Here is a 22,109-nt window from a genome sequence, read left to right as displayed (position 1 = left end):
AGCGGAGAAACGAGGGGAGCGCGGGGCAAAACACAAGGAGCGCCTTCTTGCCTATTAAGGCGCAGAAAATGAGAAAATTGGAAAATGAGAGACAGGGTTGTTCAACTTCTCATCTCGCTGCCACAATCTGGCACCCTTTTCTCTTCCTTTCACTCCTGTTCCTCTGCCCATATGTGAGATTCTTCAAAAAGATGAGATTGTGACTGCTGCTCACACCTCAGTTTCATCTCTCCAAGCTGCACGGCGCTTGCCACCTTTTGTGAAACGTATAATACAGGCTCATATGAAACCGCAAGAATCTGCGCATGGTTGATTCAGAAGAGATTTACCAGCTTAAGCTCACCTTGCCTAAAGTCACACAATTTGCTCACAGGCCATTAAAAAATTATTGTTTCAATCATAACGATTTAAAGTTCACAGTAAACAAAGAAAAAAAATAAAGCATTTACTGTTCCCTCATACATTTTTTGATGTTAGTTTTAAAGTACCAAAAAGAGAGAAAAAAGTTCAGTCATTTTCTTTCTTTCAAAAACCACAAAAGGTGAATATCTCTGCCATTCTCAGGGATAAGTACACACGGAAGTGCATACAAACTAGAGCCATCAACCTCTAAAATGACCAGTATAAGTATCATACAATGGTCCAAATATGGTCATTTTGAGTGCACTAATGACCTTTTGGACACAAAGTTTAGTTATATATTAAATTTTTTCTCCAAACAAACAAACTTCTAGGGCACTATTTCTTCTCTACACACTATAAACTCCATGACTCTGTGAGCTACAGAGTTCACCGACCTAAAGCACACATACTCACACTCTTATCATACATATTGATCTTTTCAATGCAACTTTGTATATTTATAAATGTAAATTCGCTAGGTTTAAAAACTCACACCAGCATATCAGAAATGTTTTCACTATGCAAATAACAAAACCACCTTAAAGAAATACACACCCCCAGCTATGAATAAATAAATAAAATAAAAAGTTTAAAACCAAAATCAGCCATGAAGTTGCTCCATCTGAGCGAGTATAATTCAGTTCCACTGAAGACCAAACCCCTGTAACTCACATAAACCAATCAAACAGGATAGCCCTGAGGCCATCACCCCAAAATAATTTCAATTAAAACACTGCCGCATGACTCAAATGTAATATTAAAAGGGGAAAGGTTCATGTTAAATGTTATTACTTTCACAGAAAATACAAGATCATTCACACTTTCAAAGGCATGCCAGTCTGATTAACTCTGTTTCACAGGTATCCGTCTGTAGTATCTACAGCTCCCTAAAGGAATCAAGTGATACTGAGCTAGTCTGCAAAAACACTCTCTGATTAAATAAACGTTTCATAAAACAGTAAATGTGATGAGTGTGCGAGAAACAAATTTGCTTCTGCTTATACACAGTTTTTTATTTTTATTTTAAGGCGATCAAATTATACACTAGATTAGAGGAAGATCCAAAATACACTAAGCAATTTTAACTCACTGCAATGATACACTTATTTTGGTTGGAAAACCAATGTAAAAACGTTATTATATATTAATAATAATAAAGCACTTAGGGCTGGTTTCACAGACAGGGCTTAGATTAAGCCAGGATTAGGTCTTCAATTAGGACACAAGTAGCTTTTATTAAGATCTTGAATGAATGAATGAATGAATGAATGAATGAATGAATGAATGAATGAATGAATGAATGAATGAATGAATGAATGAATGAATGAATGAATGAATGAATGAATGAATGAATGAATGAATGAATGAATGAATGAGGCATTTATATAACGCTTTCATATGTACAACTGTACACCCAAAGTGCTTCACACTCATGTCAGGGGTCGCTCCTCACCACTGCCAGTGTGCAGCATCCACTTGGATGATGCGACGGCAGCCACAGTACAACGGCGCCAGTGCACTCACCACACACCAGCGACCGGTGGAGAGGAGAGAGGGTGAAAGAGCCAATTCAGTGGATTGGATTATTAGGAGGTCATGATTGGTAAGGGCCAATCAAGGGGATTTGGCCAGGACACCGACCGGGGTTACACCCCTACTCTTTTACGAGAAGTGCCACAGGATTTTTAAACGACCACAGTGAGTCGGGACCTCGGTTTAACATCTGAAACCCGAAGGAAGGTGCTCTTTGACAGTACAGTGTCCCCATCTCTATACTGGGGTGTTTGGACCCACACAGACCACAGGGTGACCTCCACACAGACCCCGTGCTGGCCTCGCTAACACCTCTACCGGCAGTTTTCCCAGTTGGTCTCCCATCCAGGTACTGACCAGACTCAGCCCTGCTTAGCTTCAGTGGGATACCTTGTCTTGAGCTACAGGGTGATATGGCTGCTGGTAATCTTGAGACAAAACAATGGCACTGACATATTTTAAGATAAGCCAGTGCAAGTTGTTTACATTTAAAGCAGCTCAAACATGCATTTTAGTCTGAAACCAGCCACTTATCAAAAATGTAATGAAGTACCTTTAAAACGGCAATTCTTTGAGTTCGATGGACACAAACCAAAACTAAAAAGACTAAAAATAGCTACCATACCATGGTCTAACAGAATCATTGCTCAGCATTTAATCAGCATCTCACCCATAGCTTTGGTTTCCTCGCCCTTGGCGTTAAGGATGGAGAACTTGAACTTGGCCCGAACCTCGCTCTTAGGACAGCTGACCAGGAGAAGATAGAGCGACAGATAATCTTTACTCTCTTCATCTAGACCTTTTGGATTCACCCGCAAACACCTGCTCAAAAAAAAAAAATCTTACATCAGTACATTGATTTTTTTAAAAAATTCTAATAGAGTTACAAATTGAGTTTATCTGACAAAAAAAAAAAAAACGTAATATGTAATGCAAATTAATATATGCTCCTCCCCTTCTTACCATTTGAGCTTGTCATTGGCCCCTGAGGAGAAGGTGGAGCTTTTGATAACCTCGCCCATCTCCTCCCGGCAGAAGCTGAAGTTGTTGATGGTCCACATATAGGAGAACTTAACCACTTTGATCTGGATGAACACAAACACACAAGATAATAGACAATATGCTTCATTCTTCCATTTATCCATCTACTCCCCCTTTCCTACATTAGATCCACAAGTGTTGGCAAAGACATCAAAAAGAGACACATCAAAACCACCTTTTATCTTAATGCGCTCTGACAACAAACAGGATGGGGAGAACAAGGACTAAAAAGACCTCAAACAAAAACACTGTGGGAGAATGATGGTGAGATAAATGAAAGCATTAATGGAACATGTTTCACTAGTCGTGGGGATACTGAACACGCTGGAGGGCCTTGTGAAGTCACGCACACTCAAAACACAGAGATAATGGCCATTACATATTTTTAGATAGTGTGACAGATCATTTCTGGTACATAGAGATGGTTTTTCAAACACACATTAGGTTTAGTACTTGATATACTTATATAATTTATTTTAAAGAAGTGAATACTTTAATGCAAGGGTGGATTAAATTGTTCTGAAGTGACGGTAAAAACTTTTACATTTGTACAAAATTCTATTTTAAATACATTCCGAGTCTTTCCATTCATCAAAAATTAGGATGGTTTCCACAAAGATATTACGTAGCACACCTGTTTTAAACACTGATAAAAATAAGAAATGGTTCTTATTGAATTAGCACTTTAGAGTGATTTCTGAAGGATCACGTGACACTGAGAACTGGAGTAATGATGCTGAAAATACAGCTTTGCGCCACAGAAATAAATGATATATTTTCAAATAGAAGTGTTATTTTTACATCTAATAATTTTTCACAATATCACTGTTTTTGCTATATTTGATCAAATAAATGCAGCCTTGCAGAGACCACTGCATACATTTCTTTCAAAAACATATTTGAAAATATACTTAATATATACTTAACATATTTAAGATATTGGGCTACTTTTAACACTGTTGCCTCAGGCTGTTTTTTTCTTTTATTTTTTAATGTGATATTTAGCCCCAGGAATGCAAAAAAGCTGATTTTACCCACCGAAACGCTATTTTTACTGGGGAACCCCCGAAACGTGAGTGGGTCAGTTTTGAGAAGTAATTGGGCAGGTTTTGTTGTGAAAACCAGGCAACATTGCACATGGGCCTGTTACATCATTACATGAGGCTTAATGTGTGTCTGGGACACTAGGGGAGCTCAGACACACACACAATTTGCTGGTTACATACAAGTGCAACATTTTAGCCATAAATGAATAATACAATTATAGAAATAAAATATATTACAAATGGTTTGTATAATACATTTTTTAAAAATCAATCACAAGACATTATAGTGAGTTGGTTTGTGATATTTGTGTTTCATGCTCATGAACTTCTGTTAAGGGAACATAGTAAGCATCGATGCTCCCTGGTTCTAAAAGTGCATTTTTGGACTTTTTAGGGAGTAAACATTTCAGCGCACTGGTAGAATTTTGTGATTGAGACTTAAAATGGCCGACTTCATGATCAGTGCCCTGATAACGACACTGGAGAGCTGAGCTGATTGAGACGCTGATCTAGGCCGTTTCTCAATACCAAGTACGCGAACTTGTGACTTGCGTCCTTGGTAGTTCAAACTTGCCAAGTTCGACTCGGGAGAACGAACTCCAGAGGACAGAAGGAATTGTCACCAATCTTAATTGTGAATCGTCATCAGTCGCTGGTCGAGTCCTGTTCCAATTCAAAATTCACATCTAGCCAAGTACGGATGACTTGTGTAGACTTCAGACAGGCCGGTATTCCAGAATACATCGTCTCGCTCTCGCACCGATCGGCAAGCGTCAATAGCGGATGAGAAAACCCACACAATTTAAAAATACTACAGTTAATGTGTCACAAAATATAGTTTTAAGACTTTTTCAGGCGAGAATGTAGTGCTTTAAAGCTCAAATCTTGGTTTATTTATAAAGGGAGTGCCTATTTGGCAATTTGATCTGGCATTTTCTGAGTTGTGAAGTCCAGTCAATCCAGCGGGTGCTCCGCGCTCGTTAACCCACCGAGAGCAGCCTTTTCTCGGCTAGACCTTGTGATGTTTGCCGCTGGCTCTGATGTCTCTGTGGTGGTGAAACATGTCTTGTGTAAATCTAACAGGCGATCTTTGGTCTCATTAATCTATAATTTGTTCCCTGACAGATCGTTTTGGCTGATGGCAGAGTTAAGCTTTTTATTTTAGGCTATTTAACTTAACCGTTGTAGATAGCACCAACTTTGTTTGATTGGATTGTTCACTTTATTTCTTGTATAGCTTCTTATACCTTTTATTTTTCTCATATCATTGATCACACATAAACTGACATTTAACAAAAAGAGACTGGGCTGTGTTTTGTGTCATACTTCATTTTATTGGAGTGACAATCATATGCACACTTGTCTGAACCACTATTATTATTATTAAATATTATTATTATTATTATTATTATTATTATTATTATTATTATTATTATTATTATTATTATTATTATTATATATACAAATATATATATATATATATATAAATATATATATATATATATATATATATATATATATATATATATATATATATATATTTTTTTAGGCTACAATAAAATGAAATATGTCAAAACGCTCAGCCTCTTTTCTCCATTAAAAAAAAAAATCTTAAACATATTATAGCCACACATATGTGGTTCAGGCATCTATCTTAATTATGCATGTATATTTAACAAAATAAATATATAACAAAACGAAATATAAAACACAACCCTGCCTCTTTTTTAATGTTTCTGATATCTGAGGTTTAACCACATCAGTCAGCGGCAGACGTCAGAAGGTCTAGCCGAGAAAAGGCTGCTCTTGGCAGGATAACGAGTGCTAAGCACCTGCTGATGGAGCTCACAAAACGGCAGATAAAATTGTCAAATATGCGTTCTTTTTATAAATAAACCGCATATTTAATCATTAAACAAGTACATTCTCGCCTGAAAACTAAAAAATTGACACATTAACAGTAGTACTTCTAAATTACGCAGGATTTCTCACCCGCTATTTACGCTTGCTGGTCGGTGAGAGATGCATTCTAGAGCCCCTTTCACACTGCACGTCGGACCCGCAATATTCCCAGAACATTGCCGGGTCGCCTTCTGTGTGAAAGCAACCACGTCCCGGAATTGATTACCGAATTGAACCCGGGTCGGGGACAGGGATGGAAATTAACTTTTTTGTCCACCGGCCACTGTGGCTGGTGGATTTCAAAATCTACTAGCCACTCAATGTTTTTACCAGCCACTTTCTTGTTTTTAACCGACAATGTGTAACTGGACGTGAAAATTAATACTACAAGCTCTACAATACTTAAGCTGTTTATTGACATTTTTTCACTCTTATACACACACAAACCATGAACTGATATACATTTCATTAAATGAGTAGGGCTCTATGTTCTCTCTTTTTTTTTTTTTTTTACCTGGATGTGGCATTTGGATGATTCGTGGTCTTTTATGGCTTCCAGTTTTAGGTTTTTAGTACCAACAATGAAACTACTAGTTTTGGCATCTTCTGAAGTGTGTTGACGACATACCGAGCAGAACATTGTCAGTAGGGATGCACCGAAATAAAAATTATTGGCTGAAACCGAAGCACTAAAAGAAATTATGCCAATTATCCATTGCATTTATGGCTAATGCTATGACTGAGAAACTTTACTTAAAATTGCATTAATTAATATTAAAGTTTAAAATAATAAATCAATTACAAATTATGCAAATATTTATTTAGCACATTGCAACATCAAACAGTATAAAATAAAATTCAAAGTAAAATGTTTAACTTGACCTCACTCATGTGTACATTAAATAATAATGTACAGGTCTACTAGCCTACAGAAATGTAATAAAGTAATCAAATGTAAAATAACTGCATATTTAACTGTTTAAATGAAAGATTATTCCTTATTAAACTTACAAAAGCTATTCAATCAAGAGCAGTGAGTGATGTCCTTATTGTTTGTTTGACATTAAACATAGCAGTAAAAGCTACTGCCCCTTTAAGACCTAATAGAGGGATATGCGTCATCTTTCACGACTGTATAAAGTTCACTTAAGGCATATTCAGACTATGTCTGCTAGAATTCTCATCAAGATGAACATGTTGGCATACTTTTTGTGTGAGTTTGTCCGTTTAAGCACAAGACTTGAAAGAGAACTCAATATTTGTGCGCTGTGAGACGGGTGCGCGCTTCCGGATGACAGTGACGGATCTTCTTTCTTTTACTGTCTATGATCTTCTCTCAGCGGGCGCGAGTATTCGCGTCTTCTGACACTACATCCGGGTAATGACGGCGAAAACGACTGGTCATATTCGGACATACGGCCGCACTCGCATGCACTGAACACAGTTTATAAAGAGGGGAAACAGTATGCTATTTTTATTTACCCGCCACGGTGGCCGGTAGGTGAAGCGAGTTTACCCGCCACAACTCAAAATCACCCGCATTTGGCTGGTGGCGGGTGCTAATTTCCATCCCTGGTCGGGGACCTAGTAACATTGCGGGATTCGACCCGGGACGAGCGCTGTGTGAACAAAAGCCGGAACTAATGCTGCAACGTGTACGTAGTTATCGTGCGACTCCGAGCTTGTTTTTTCAATAATACAACCTTGCAGTGCCAGAAGAGCTAGTCTGTGTTTTAAATGCAGAGATTGTTCATATACAAAAGAAACTAAAATTAAACAAGCAGAAATGTGCGCAAACTGGACACAAGTCGAGACCACGGAGCTCCTTACTATCCGCGCTGAAGCTGAGATCGCTCGCCGTTATACGTCACATCAGGATGTCACGTGTCAACTCGACCCGGGACCGTTACGGGTTGTGTGTGAAAGCGCACATATTACGATATTTCGCTGGCAGTGTAAATGGACCAAATCTAGAACAAATGCCGGGTCGCATTATCCGTATATTTGCCGGAATCGCAGTGTGAAAGGAGCTTAGGATGTCTCCTCTCGATGCAACCTCCATGAAAGGGGCGGATCAAGGAGACATCCAGGGATTTTAACTGTAGCCTGCTTGGCTAGATGTGAACTTTGAAATGGAACAGTACTTGGACAGCGACTGATGATGACGAGAACACAAGTACAGACAAGTACGCATATAGAGAAACGGCCCTAGTTTCTTGCACACTTTAGTTCCAGTCTTGTGCCAACACACCTGTCTGTAATTTTCACCTGAACCCATGGTGTTTGATTGGCAGGTTCAGGTGTGTATAATTAGACATGAAACTAATGCTGCGTTTTTGAGCCAGTAAGTTCCGACTTCAAAACCACGACTCTGTAGCGTTCCAGACAAAGTCACGCCAAACTGCCCGAGCGCGAGGAATGCGGTTGCTAGATGTTAACAAAGCATGGCAGACCGTACAGGGCTTATGCTTATTTACAATCATCACCAAAGTCACCAAAGGTGCTTACTTATTGTTTATTTGAGGGAAAGGGAGGAGAAAAAACAGCAAAAGGCAACATATAAAGCAAGAGAAGCTGTTAAACCTTTTATTTCATGTAATTTGTATATTTGGAAATGTATTTGGTATTAATTTATTCTTGCACTCAATGGACTAGAAACTAGCTAACACTAGAAAATCTGCTGATAATGCATAGCATAACAAAATAAATAAATTATGTTAGAGCAATACCTTATTTAAAGGAAGTGTATGTAAGATTGTGACCAATACTGGTACTGCAATCACTATCAAATTACTGTAGAGAGGTTTATCACCTTTCCCCCACCTCCTGACTCGAGGTTGCCAGATAGGCTGCAGGATCAGCAGGAACATTTGTAGCTGCAGCTGTGTTAGCTAGATCTGGCAACCCGGATGCAGAAACAATACTGACTTTGTGATTGGTAGATAGGTGAAGGGTGGAGCTTCAGGCCAAAACACAACATGACAACATCAACATCAGTTGAGGGCTGCAACAACAACTTTTAAATGACAATATCCTGGCAGGACTACTGTTGTCAGTGATACAAGTATTTGAAATGAACATGATTCTTAATGTCTAGTGACATATCAGGACCATTTTATGATTCATTGAAATACATTTCTTACATACAGTTCCTTTAAATAAACAATTTGGTTTTTAAGGTACGACTTTCATAAACACCACATCCGTAGGGTCTGCTAATGTTGTTTTGCGGGCTATGTGATGTCAGAACTCATAACTGGGAGTACATCGAACTAGCATGAGTTCACGGGTGGGAATTCACGGGTTTGACTGCCGTTCCAGTGCACTTTCAAGGGTTGAAGGTTGGGAAAACACGGGTTACGGGTTGCCTGCAATGCGGCATAACTTAAGGCAGATGACCAGAACATGCGCACAAACACACACATTAACAAACACTCACCTGTGTGTAACACCAGCTTTCGGCCACGGGGCCGCTGGTCATTTCTGCAGGAGGGGGCGGACTCGGCACCCTGGACATCGCCAGTTTTGAGCGTGGGGGTGGGGCAGGGGGAGGGTCACTACGCCAGCCACCGCAGGACGTCCCCGACAAAGAGCGCACACGCGATTACTCACTCAGAAGCAAATAAGCATACACACGCACTCATGTGTACTTCACAGCCGCCGCCAGGACCCGGGCAAACACTCGTGTTCAGCGTAACCCAGAGAACATGGAGGGAATGCAGGCAGAACCTTGAAGTGGTTTTCTGTGAGCCGTTCAGTTCAACCTATAGAAGAGATGACAGAGAGCAAAAACAGATTGATTATTTTTAAATCGTGTAACGAAAGGATTTAAACTTTGATCTCGGAAATGGTGCTTTGCTGCTACTGCTACATGGCTTGATTGAATAGTTTATTGTGAGAAAAGTAATATTATTACTTTTAAATTAATAAATTGATTTGTTATATAAATTTGAACAGAATTATTATTAATAAACAATACAGAAACTATTATTATTATGCCTGTAGTTCATGTATATTAAGACGCTTATTTATTTATTTATAAAATAATCGAATTATTCAGTAGATGTATTAAAGTCAAGGTAAGTGGAGAGACTGGACAACTGATTCAACATAAACATCTACCTTCACCAAATTAAAAGCAGACAAATCCAGACTGATCTTTATAAAAGAGAAAAAGAAAAACACCTGCTATGCTGATTTTGCACACTGACAGGTCTACCATCTTTCTAGTATATATGCACGAAGCCACGAACCACAATAATATACAGAATCAAACAAAGCACCACAAAGTGTGCTGTTTGAGCTCCGTTTTGTTGATATCTAGTTCAGTACATCTACATTTGCCACTGGAGTCAGAGTGAAAGCCAGACCTCTGAAGCACCATCAGCAACAACAGCGAGTTTAAAATCTGTCAAAGCTATATGCTTATAATGCTGGAGGAAAAACTATTTCTTCTTTTCCCCTTGTGTGAAACAGCTCTCAGTCTCTTTTCCAGAAGAAAAGCACATTCATCACATTATTGGCTCTCTTGTTCGTTTCCCCTCAACCCTCTGAACCTTAAACCTTTTCAATCTTTTTTCTTCAGATCAAAAAATAAATCAATAAATAAAACAGAACCTCAGGACTAATCCTTATTTTGCCATCCCAGCTGCTAATTAAGGCACTTTAATCGTTAGCTGGATACACCCCAGCCATTAATGAACTGACCAGAAACACCACGCTAGCCACTTGTCTAACGGTACAGCAAGTCATTAATAAGGCTAATTAATGGATGTAAAAACAGTCTGACAGAAGCCCGTGACTGATAACCAATTAAAGCAAAAAAGTAAATTTCTCACTTTTTTCATGACATTTATAAATGTTTAAAGAACACATGGTCATGATAAAAGATCCTCGTGGTCATGAGCTGGGTAGAATCATTAAAAGAATTATTTAAAAGACATCACTTGTAGGTAACTTTTTAATTTACTTCACAGAGCAACGAGACCTTCTGCGGTCAGATCACAAAGTTATGAGAAGTTGAACATTTATCAGACGCGCCGACTGGGGGACCTTTGATTTAAGCCAAACTAATATATATATATATATATATATATATATATATATATATATATATATATATATATATATAAAATATATATATATATATAATCTTCTCCTTTCTCAATCTGAAGCGACCTAATCACCCTTTCATGTCTCATTCCTTTCTCCATTTTTACCATCTTGCAGTCCTCTCTCCCCTTTCTCACTCAACCTGCACGTCCTTCGTCTGCGAGCGAGGGAGACAGAGACGTCTCTTTCCCTTAATTAGCATCTGATTGAAAGGATAGACCATGGCCCGGCAAAACCTTCTGGAAACTGTGCGACGTTTTGAAAAAGATAGTGTGAGAAAGTACATGATGGAGAGAAAAAAAAACTAACCAAGTGCAAAACAAAGTGTACTGTAGGAAAGACAGAAGAAAAGAAAATATTAGGAGTATGAAAAGGTCAATTCAAAACTTTTCAGAAGTACGGAGCATATCCATTTCCCACCTACACACTAGGGCTTGATGATGCAGTCAAATTACAACTCAATATTTTTTAGCTTTTTAACAATACTGAAACCGTATCTCAGTATTTGCTCTAAAACACCTTAGGATTAAATTCACCGAAAAATAAAAAAGTAATTATTTACTCAACTTCATATATCGTTCCAAACTCGGAAGACTTTCATTTATCTTTGAAACACAAATAAAACATTTTTATATGAAATTTGAGAGATTTCTGTCCCTCCATGATTTTATTCACATACGGGTCAAAGACGTGACGTCTACATTTTCTTTCCGGTTGTATTTTTTTTCTTTTTTCTTTCCTAGTTAAAAACTAGTTTAAATGCATAAAAAGATACATATATGTGTGACTGTCCGGCCATAACTTCTGTTTCGGAAACATCTTTGAAATTACTCTAAATTTATTTAAAGCTACACTGTGTAACTTTTTTAGTTTATTCTTAGCTAAAATCACTTTAGTTCTTTCAAAAATATATGTGCTCATTAATGTATATTTACTTCTTTCAAGTAATAAAGTGTTCTCGTAAGTTTATAATATACCATTGAAAATACATACGGGTGAGGGTCGGATGGTGGTCGCCATGTTGCTCCTCCATCTTGAAAGTACATTCGCCAAAGAGGGACATACCCGTAAATTCAAGCTTCGCTTTTCACGTTTTAACACTCGATGGCACCGTGTCGAATGTGAAGAGGAGGATTGCTTGAGCTCTGCTATATGATGATGGAGGATCACTCTTATTCTCGAGGATATTTGTCAGAGTCGCCAAGGAAGCGGAGAAGAGAATTAAGACGGTAACGCAACAGGCAAATCAACAAGACAAAAGTATATATTGGAGTGGCCTTTCCCAGATGGAGAGAGCTCATGAGGAGCAACGATTTTAAAAAGAACGCCAACGTTGCCTGCTTTCTTCTCGATAGGTAATATTAATTCAGCCTATTTGTGTATATTGGAAGTTTTATTGTTTCTTGGCTAATTATATCATGGTGTGCTGAGCATAACACTAGAACAACGTCTAGGATAGTTTTCCTCGTGTCAATGATGAAAAAGTATTGTTTACCTTTTAACATAAATCCGTGTTCAATGACGGATAACATAGATTAACATGGGATTAATATTTGAATTGTATTATAATTTGTAGGCTATATATGTAGGCACTTTAAATTTGTTATTTTTCATTTATTTTACTGTATACACAATTCATGTAGTCTAATCTGATAATGCTAGTGTAAATTAACGTTAGCTGTTTCTAAGCGAGACTTTTACATCTGTCCTGTAATCTGATATAGCCTACAATGTAAACTTTGCCTTCCGCTAGTGATGTCTTACAATATACAGAATAACGATAGCACTGATAAAAGTTACTTTACTAAGAATAGCTTGCATTCGTCTGGGAACCTGATAGCTGATGTTAGCAATGAAATGGTAAAAAATAATGAAAACGTAAAACTATTATTCATTTTACATAGATTAATTTGATCATAGATCATTTGGCAAATTAAATAACTGCAAATTATAATAGTTTTCAAAAGTAACCTCATCACTTGAAGCAACACTCACCGAAGAGGTCGAACTGGAAGCCATGACTAAATCGGCCACTGTAGGAGTTGAAACGAAATCGAAATTGAGAGGAACAGAAACTATTATTCACTGGATGGTCATATACCTTTTCACCACTAGATGGGGGAAAATATCACACAGTGTAGCTTTAAAATTAATTTTCTACATTATTAAACATGAACTCCAAAGTGTTTTATAATCCTGCACAAAATTGCAAATCATTTGTTCTTTCATTTCTTTCATAATATGCAAGCAAACGTTGTCTAATGATGTCAATTTTATGAAATATCATGTGGTGCGACCATCAAGAAACTTCCAATTTTTGGACTTGTGTTGAAATTCAATTAAAGATAGGAAGTTGCATTATACAGCAATTTGCCAAGGACCCAATGAAGCAGCAAGCAGGATTGTAACTTTTAAAAATATTAAAAAATTATAAATGTAATTTAAAAAAATATATATTTGTATTATAAATTCCATAGTGCGATCGGTGCGACCACTGCAGAGTGTTTTCCATGATAAATATTATATATCCTAGATTGGCAGGTTTTCTGCCTTTATATTCAATTTATGGTTTAATGTTCATAAAGTACTTTATTTAAATATTATTTGGAGTAGATTTTTGGAATCTATTGGAAATGTGGGTCATTTACAAACATTTCAGTTGTTTTGTGCTCCAGGGTCACAAATGTGCAATAACTTAAAACTGTTCATGACAAGGCATTATTACATGACATGATTCTGATCAAAATTATTTTTCCATCATCTCCGTTGTCAAGTTAAATGAAATGTTGCACTCGTTTGCAATTTGATTGTTATATAAAATAAAAATATGTTAAATTAATAAAATATGATTTAAATCAATTTTTGTATGAAATGTATTGCTTATTGATATTTTTAAATAGATTTTTAATAATATTAAAGATCCTTATGGAATTTGATGCGATCAATAATAGCAATAACTGTATTAAATAAATAAAAATGTAATATCTAATTTCTGGCAATCATTGATACAGAATTCTTAAGTGAATGGTATTTTTTAAAACATTTTTATCAGTTTTATGCAACTTTATGCAAAAAAAAAAAAAATAAGTGTGTTAAATTCATTTAAGAAGGCAACTATGTTAAAAAAATGTGAGATCAACTTTTGCAAAAATTCAAAACAAGCGCAAATACTTTGTTTATAAACACTTAAATTACTGAGAAAAATGTTAAGCATGTTAAGGAAATAAATAAATCACAGTCACACCACATTATATCTTTTAAGACTAAGAAAAAAACAGTACAATTTGTATATGAATTTAGGTGTACACAACACTCTTAATGTTTGAACAATTGCAAATGACATTATTATTTGTATTTTAAAAATGGCCAGTTGAAAATCCTTATATGTCATTGACCCATAAACATTGATCAGCAAACATATACAAAAGCTAAACCGTACTTGCTTGACATGTAAGAACAAACCTCAATGGTTCTCGCATGAGCTTCATGAACATGAACAGATGTCTGTGTTGATGAATGCTCATGTGAATAAAAGCCTAAATTAAATCTGATCATCATATAAAGCGGCCATGTCTCTTCCGAAAATTTGGACAAAATCGCTCGATTCATGCTCATATATAAAAGATGACAATTCTCTACGCGAGTCGCCATTCTGACAGAACTAGGAAGCTCTGCATTGCCTGCGGTAACAACACTACATACATTGCTTGGGGACTGACAGAGAATTTGTTAAAGTCGTTATTTTTGCTGATAGCATTCTCATCGCTTCAAGAAATGAAGGTTGAACCAGTGGGGTCACATGGGCTATTTTAACAAAGTCTTTCCTACCTTTCTGGTACTTGAAACTGTTAATTAAAAAGCTGTCTGTGGAGGGGGCAGAGAGCTCTCAGATTTCATCAAAATATCTTCGTTTGTGTTCCGAAGATGAACAAAGGTCTTACGTATTTGGAATTGAGTAATGAGTTGAGTTATTTAAGACAGAATTTAATTCTTTGGGTGAACTAAACCCTAATTAATGTATATGCACTGAAATAATATAGTAATAAATGGTTATTAAATGCACTTCAATTGAATAATTATCACATCAAAGTTGTGTGTATGCAAAACACACCGACAGAACATCACATCAGACAAGCACTAATTAAACTTCACATTTTCAGTCCAAAACTATTCCAACAAAATAAAAAGGTTTATTTTGTTGCTGTTTTGGATAAATATATTTTTCCCTGTAATCAAGTCATTGAAATGGACAGTCAAATTCACCAATTCTGCTACTCAAGGTAAAACAGATATTATAAAAAGTTAGTCTTATTACTCATACTTTAAGAAACTTAATATAAATATAAAAATATAAAATATAAAAAAGAGCTTTAAAATATTAACTGCAAATGTTCACAATTAATTTTCACCATGAAAATAACAAATATTCTATATATTACCCTAGACTTTTCACACTGGAATTAATGTTCAGAGACAATATCCAATACCTTGCTACTGATTATTATCAGTTAAGCCAATCTCTCTTTTTTCCCTCCTCTTCTTTTGTGCGATTTGTTTCTGATGAAAAACACTTGTGGCATTTTCACGCAGTAAAACAATACAATATTAATGATTCAAGTCGGGAAACAAGTTGGTGTCCATTTGCAATTCAAATTACCACTGACTTCCTGGTAATTCATTTTCACATGCGTGCCTCCCATCATGTGTCTCCAGTTATATGTTTTCTGAACTTAATTTCCAATGGCCTTTGCATCCTCATCTATCGGCACTGCCAATGAAAACTCACCTTATGGCAACAAACAAAATCACTCACAAATCGTTCTACACTGAAAACACAAACAAACACAAAAAAACAAGTTACACCGTGACAAGCCATAAGACCGGGTAACCGGCAGGCCCACACAGAATCAGCCTACACAGAACTCCACAGCAATCTTCAGTATTTCCACAAAGTGGTAGTTTGTTTTTATATTCACAAAGTTTTCCATTTAATTGTTTAAGTTACCAATAATACCAGCACTTTTAGCTGCATTTAACATGTAAATCTATTCCACAGTATTTAGATTTTCCCCCTAAATCAGCACAGAAAATCCTCTAATTCCATCTGGGCCAAGGAACGGGCGATTATCCACAGGACACAAAGACGACACACACACACACTTAAGATGTCAGAGAGGTATGAGGGGGATCTGAGCTTGCAGGCACACACCAGATCAAAGAAACTGCATGTTTCACGTGTGATTCTGTTCATTAGTTTGCAAACTACTCTATATGTAACTGGAATTACGCATATATCATCTAAGAATTCAAGAGTCAGCTGATATTTAGCTCTTAATTACATAGAAAGGAATCCATTTTTAGTCAGTACACGGTCACGGATTGGCACTTTTTTCCCCAACAAAAATTTTCAAGTGCAAAATGACTGAAAATGCATTAAATAACTTGTTTTTCCTTAACCCCTTTGCAGTCAAAGATTGCCTACTAGATCGCCTACAAAGATCGCCAGATTATTAAAGGGATAGGTAGACATTTATGAGAACAATTCTTTTTTTTTCTGAATACAAAAAGTATTCATGGCGTCACACGGTCGAGGGGCTTGGTTTGAGACAGAGGAAAACATATAAGGAGATTAATATTAAAAAGAAACACAGGATAGATTTTTATCCTTATAGGATGGTTGTGTACAGGCAGTGCCAACACATATTTTTGTACAATCAACTTGAAATATTGCATGTACCATTTTATGACCCCTTTAAGGAGAAAATACTCTGCAATGGTGTAGACTTATGACTTTGCACATGGTTCGTCTTAAAGTATATTAAAACGCCACATAGACATTTAAACAAAATTACAAACGTGATTTTTCGCCACAGGTGGGACTTTTGTTATAATTTTGTATGTAATATTTAAGACATTAAATCTTTATTACCCCCCCCAACACACACACACACACACACACCTTTTATTTGCACACATACTCCTAAAACATTTTACAGTTCTTCGCACACATCTATTTTTAGTCTCATATGCGAATGAAATGCTGCCGCTGTCGAGCCCTGACTGATGTACAGCTTGACATTTCATGATAAATAAATTCACTAACATAACCATGATAAACAAACTCCATTTGATGTCAGAGTACGTGTTTGATTGGTGTGAATGCAGTTTTCCAAATGAATTCACACCCAAGCCTGCATAAAAGACGCATAGCTCCCCTATCGACAATGTATAATTAGCATCTTTGCATGCTCCTAGACACAGATTACACAAAAATGCATTTTTCATCGCTGCTTTCTCTGAATGAATAGCCTTCAGAGGCCTTAAGATGTTTCTTGTGAAGCCTTTATATCAGCACTGATAACAAGACTTGCTAAATCTAAAGGAACTAAAACAATATTAACATAGTGAATCTGGGGTTCAACATCTGAACAGACTCGAGTCTGACCAAGTAAAATGGAACCAAGTGTGAGCCTCAGACACAAAAAACTTGGTTAAATCACAATTAGTTTAGAGCGGTGTCAGACAGCATCTGAGATCTGATCGGCTGGCACATTCGAGGCGGGTGGGACGAGACGGGTGCCAGGCAGGGAGATTCAGCCCTCGAGGAATTCATTACTGCAACCGTTACCCAGCCAAAATAATTAATGAATTAATGAGGGGAGGGGAGAGCGGGCGAGGGAGAGAAAACACACCGCGTTTCTGCACTGAAATTCTCTTTTAGTTGCGACTTGAAAGAGAAACATGAAGTACAGCCCCACCCAGCAGACTCTCCCCACAGGCCTGCGCTTCTTGTGAGGAAACGAGAACCATGACATGCACTTTCACTTGTTTAAACCTCTCCCACAGAGCCGGTGTCAGCCACACACTTTCAAGGAGGAGTGGCTTAACATAGAAAAGGGAGGAGTTTAGCGTAGGTTTGGGGAGGGTTTTACAGCGAGGATAAAACTTCGGGAAGATGGGTCAAATTTATCGAAGACTTTTTTCTTTCTGGTTTAATTTTATCCAGTCTCTTTTTTCTCTCTCCACAGACACAGAATGAAAGAGATATGTTGGAAGAGAGTAACAGACTTTTACTTGACCTTATTCAAACCCCCCATGCAATGCTAAAATACATTCGGGGTCAATGTTAGGATGACATCTAAACCCTTTTAAAATCAACATGAAACGATAATAGCAACCCAATTTACTTCCCTAAGACATTTCCAGAACAAACAGGGTATTCAACAAGGACATTCAAAATAAAGTTTACACATGGAAAAAGTCATTTTATTTGATTTTGTATTCGTTGTATTCGCTTATTTATTTCCCATTTATAGCAAGAAAGTAAATAGTTAAAATATAGTGGTATATTCTATTTACACCATGTAAAAGTAGCAGTTCTCTAAAATGTGCAAATAGTAATTAGAAGCTATTTATACTTACTGTTTGCACCTCAGTATTGTACATTAACAGGATGCAGTAATAATAGTGTAAATATGATTATATTTATTACAATTATTAAATCGCTGCTGCCCTAATGGGACAATAAAAGCCCTTCCTACACATACCCTTAATACTACCCAATAAATGATTATTAATATTAAACATTTTGTTAGGGACTTTATTTCCACTTTTAGAAAATTGTCTTAATTTTTATTAAAAGTAAATGCCTTTCCAATGTGATATGTGCAAAAGGAAGAGTGAGTAAAATCATGTCCCGCGAACCTAACGCTCTACAGACAACGCCACTGAAGATGTTGAAAGCATGCGTTTTATTTTTTTCAGTCTTGATTGGCCCAACATGTGGCATTTTGGGCGACACTACTGTGAATAACGCTTGCCAACAAGGCGCGCTATTTTCACTTGGTGTAAATAGACACTGCGGAAAGCATGTAATGTTTGATTTGACGTGAATAAAAACGGCTTGCAAATTCATTGTTCAGCTTGACAAAACATTGAAATGTTAATATCTTAATTTTCCATCAAATAAAAGAAAAAGTACTACTGTACATTAATTAGACATAACCTTAAAGCAGTTAATAAATAGTTAAATTTTTTATCTGTCCATCACATAAAGTGATCACCACGCATCAGAAGACTTGATTTAAACTGCTCCCTTCATTGCATTACTTTTATTGGGATAACTAACCCTTTGAGATGGCACAAAATATTGAACAAACTGCACTTCAGACTTGATGGTCAAATTAAACAAGCTTTTGAGTATTGCAGGTCAAAAAGAAGGCACAATATAAGTTAACAGCATGAGCTTGAGGAACAGCTCAAATTTATCAGCATGACACATCATTTCATGCATCCAAACATTCATTTCCTGCCATCTTCTGATGATAAATGAAGTTAGATAATTATCAACTTAATTAAAATAGATGAGTTGACACAGGAAAATAAAGACACTGAAGCATAAAAATTTGCGGGTGAGATTGTAAGACCTTTCTCAAGTAAACCAGCTAGACCCTGGAGTCCCATATTATCATGAATGGAACTAGAAATTTGATGCACATCGAATTGTTACCCAGCTCACCTAAAAATAGTGCAAATAATAGCAGCTTAATTTTCCAGGTAACTAAAAGAAATCCAGGAAAGTGGCTAGTGGAAGAAAAACCCTTCAATTTTCCTTCTCTTTTTCCTCTTCTAAAAGAGAGGGGGAGAGAGGGAGCCAGTGCCTCTCTCGTTAAGACACAATGAATTCGAGGTGTTGGTGTGTGTGTGTGTGTGTGTGTGTGTGTGTGTGTGTGTGTGTGTGTGTGTGTGTGTGTGTGTGTGTGTGTGTGTGTGTGTGTGTGTGTGTCTCAACAGTTTGCCATTGCACACTGCTGCAGTGTGATCAATTAGACGGCTGAATCTCTGAAGTTTACACCACAGTAAAAAATCTTTGGTTGTAAACAAACACACATACATATAGCCTTGTTTGCCCGAACATGGTTGGTTAATTATACAAAATGTTAAAGGGATAGTTCACCCAAAAAATCTGCCATTATTTACTCACCCCCAAGTTGTTCCAAACAGGTATGAGTTTCTTTGTTCTGCTGAACACAATGATGATATTTTGAAGAATTTTTCAAAAAAAAAAAAAAAAAAAAAAAAAGCACAGAGCAACCATTGACTGCCATAGTTGGGGAAAAAATACTAAGGTTTGGGATCAGTAAGTTATGCAACGACACATTTAATACAAAACTGACAGTAAAGCCCTTTACATTGTTACAAAAAATTCCTATATGTTGAATTTTCTATTTAAAAAATATTTATTTTCAAAAAGATAAAAAAAATTAAATGAAGAAATCACCAAACCTAAACGTTTGCATTACAGTAAACATTAAAAATGGAAACAAATTAAAAATGGAAATGTGAGACACTATTCACACAATGCATATTTTTCCACATTAGAAATTAAATAGTGCACTACATCAATCTAAATATGACTTTCAGTTGTCATCCTTCTACTCTAGCAGGGAAACCAATGAAATATTTTCCTCCACTGCAGCAGTATTGGTGTGTCACTCTTGAAAGGGCATTGGACCCACAGGGGGGCCCCCTGCCTGGGACCCACCGCCTGCCATCCATCAGAACAACACAGTTAGCAAAAACACTCGGCCGCAACCTGCCAAATGCACAGCCGTAATCGGTGCATCTCCAAACTCTACACAGGGTATATTTAGAATAAACTATTCTTGCTCTCAGACCATCTTCAGTGGGACTCCCACTTTCCTTTTACACTCTGTTCATTGTTAAAACGATGATACAATACCCAAATTAGAGCTGCATGATTAATCATTAAAAGATTGAGATCTTCATTCAAACATCCACACAAATGTATTCCTTAGTGACAACGAATCAGCGGTGTCTATTAAACCTTTGACAAGTGCAATCACTGACAGTGCAGTTATCATGTATAGTTATGAAATGGCTTCAGTCTTTTCAACCACATAGTATTAGGGCTGGACGACTTGACCTAAAATCAAAACCTTAATTGAACACTTTACCTCAATTACGTTTAATGAACCATCTTATTATTTCATTTTTTTTCTGACAAGGTATGAACTGTAAATATGCTTGACTATTAAAGGTGGGATAAATTAGCACCGTGAGAGTACTACCATTTGATGGCATTAATGAAAGAGCGATTGTGTGTGAATCAGTCATATCGTCTCATTAATTGTAAAGCTGTGCGTTGTATGTAGTTACTTTAAAAGTAGAAAACGTATGCTATAACTTTTGACGGAAGTGAAAGTGATCTGGCTTCAAGGCTTGCGCATTGTCAGAGAAAATAGCTTGCGACCACTAAAGTACCATGTTTTCCATATTGATGTTATTGAATGGTGTAAAATCATTTGAATTTTAAATTCACAAGATCTGAGTTTACTTCCATCATTCATGCTGCTGACCGGACGGGGCGGAGTCATGTGACTACATGCACGATAGTATGTTATTATGGGGAAGTATTAACAAGATTAAAAACCGAAATAACCGACATGGGAACATTACAGTCTGTTAGAAGTTCTGAATTTCGATTTCATTACTTTTTGATTAATCGTCCAGCCCTACATATTGTCATTATTTACGTCTTACAATCATTCATATTAGTACTGGAATAAGAGTTTATATTTCAGATATAAACAGTGATACCAACAATTGTCATTAAATCATGCATTCAAGAGACGGTTCAAAGGCACTGATTCATCCGAATAATCAAACCAGTGAAGTCTTTAGGAGCGAGTCAGTGATTCATTCATTGAAACCGATTTAGGATATAAATTAGGCTTATTGAAATAAATTACATATTAAATAGACAGCAGCAATTACCATTTTGTCAGAACATGTAGTAAATTACTGTTGTTATAACATGGTACTATTATGTTACTGTTAATGTTATTTTGTTCAGTTGTCTATTCAAAATCGTGAATCGTGATCTCCATTTAAAAAGTGATTCTCAATTTATCAAGAATCATAAAGCTCTGTAAAAGCTCCAAATGTAATTCTTACCATGCCTGAAAACAATGGCAGGACAAAAGTGCCTTTCACTTCTCTGCACAGTATTTTAGCCTAAGAGGCAATATTTTGTGGACTAGTTTTGGGTGA

At 36.6% G+C, this 22,109-nt stretch overlaps 1 protein-coding gene across 3 annotated transcripts in view; it reads right to left on the bottom strand.

Annotated features, from left to right (window-relative positions):
• spop (speckle type BTB/POZ protein) overlaps positions 1-22,109 on the bottom strand; it is a 109,396-nt gene that overhangs the window by 32,689 nt on the left and 54,598 nt on the right. For all 3 annotated transcript variants that reach the window (XM_067412880.1, XM_067412888.1, XM_067412896.1), the window contains 3 exons: positions 9,364-9,688; positions 2,899-3,020; positions 2,606-2,757 (listed from right to left, as the gene is read on the bottom strand). In XM_067412880.1, the coding sequence (XP_067268981.1) occupies positions 2,606-2,757; positions 2,899-3,020; positions 9,364-9,441 (352 nt within the window). In that variant the 5' untranslated portion in view covers positions 9,442-9,688. The remainder of the gene's footprint in view (positions 1-2,605; positions 2,758-2,898; positions 3,021-9,363; positions 9,689-22,109) is intronic.

Source organism: Pseudorasbora parva, chromosome 2 (assembly GCF_024679245.1).
Source record: "Pseudorasbora parva isolate DD20220531a chromosome 2, ASM2467924v1, whole genome shotgun sequence".
Lineage (NCBI taxonomy): Eukaryota > Metazoa > Chordata > Actinopteri > Cypriniformes > Gobionidae > Pseudorasbora > Pseudorasbora parva.
The sequence above is the reverse complement of the archived record's forward strand: the minus strand, read 5'-3'. Positions and strand labels throughout refer to the sequence as shown.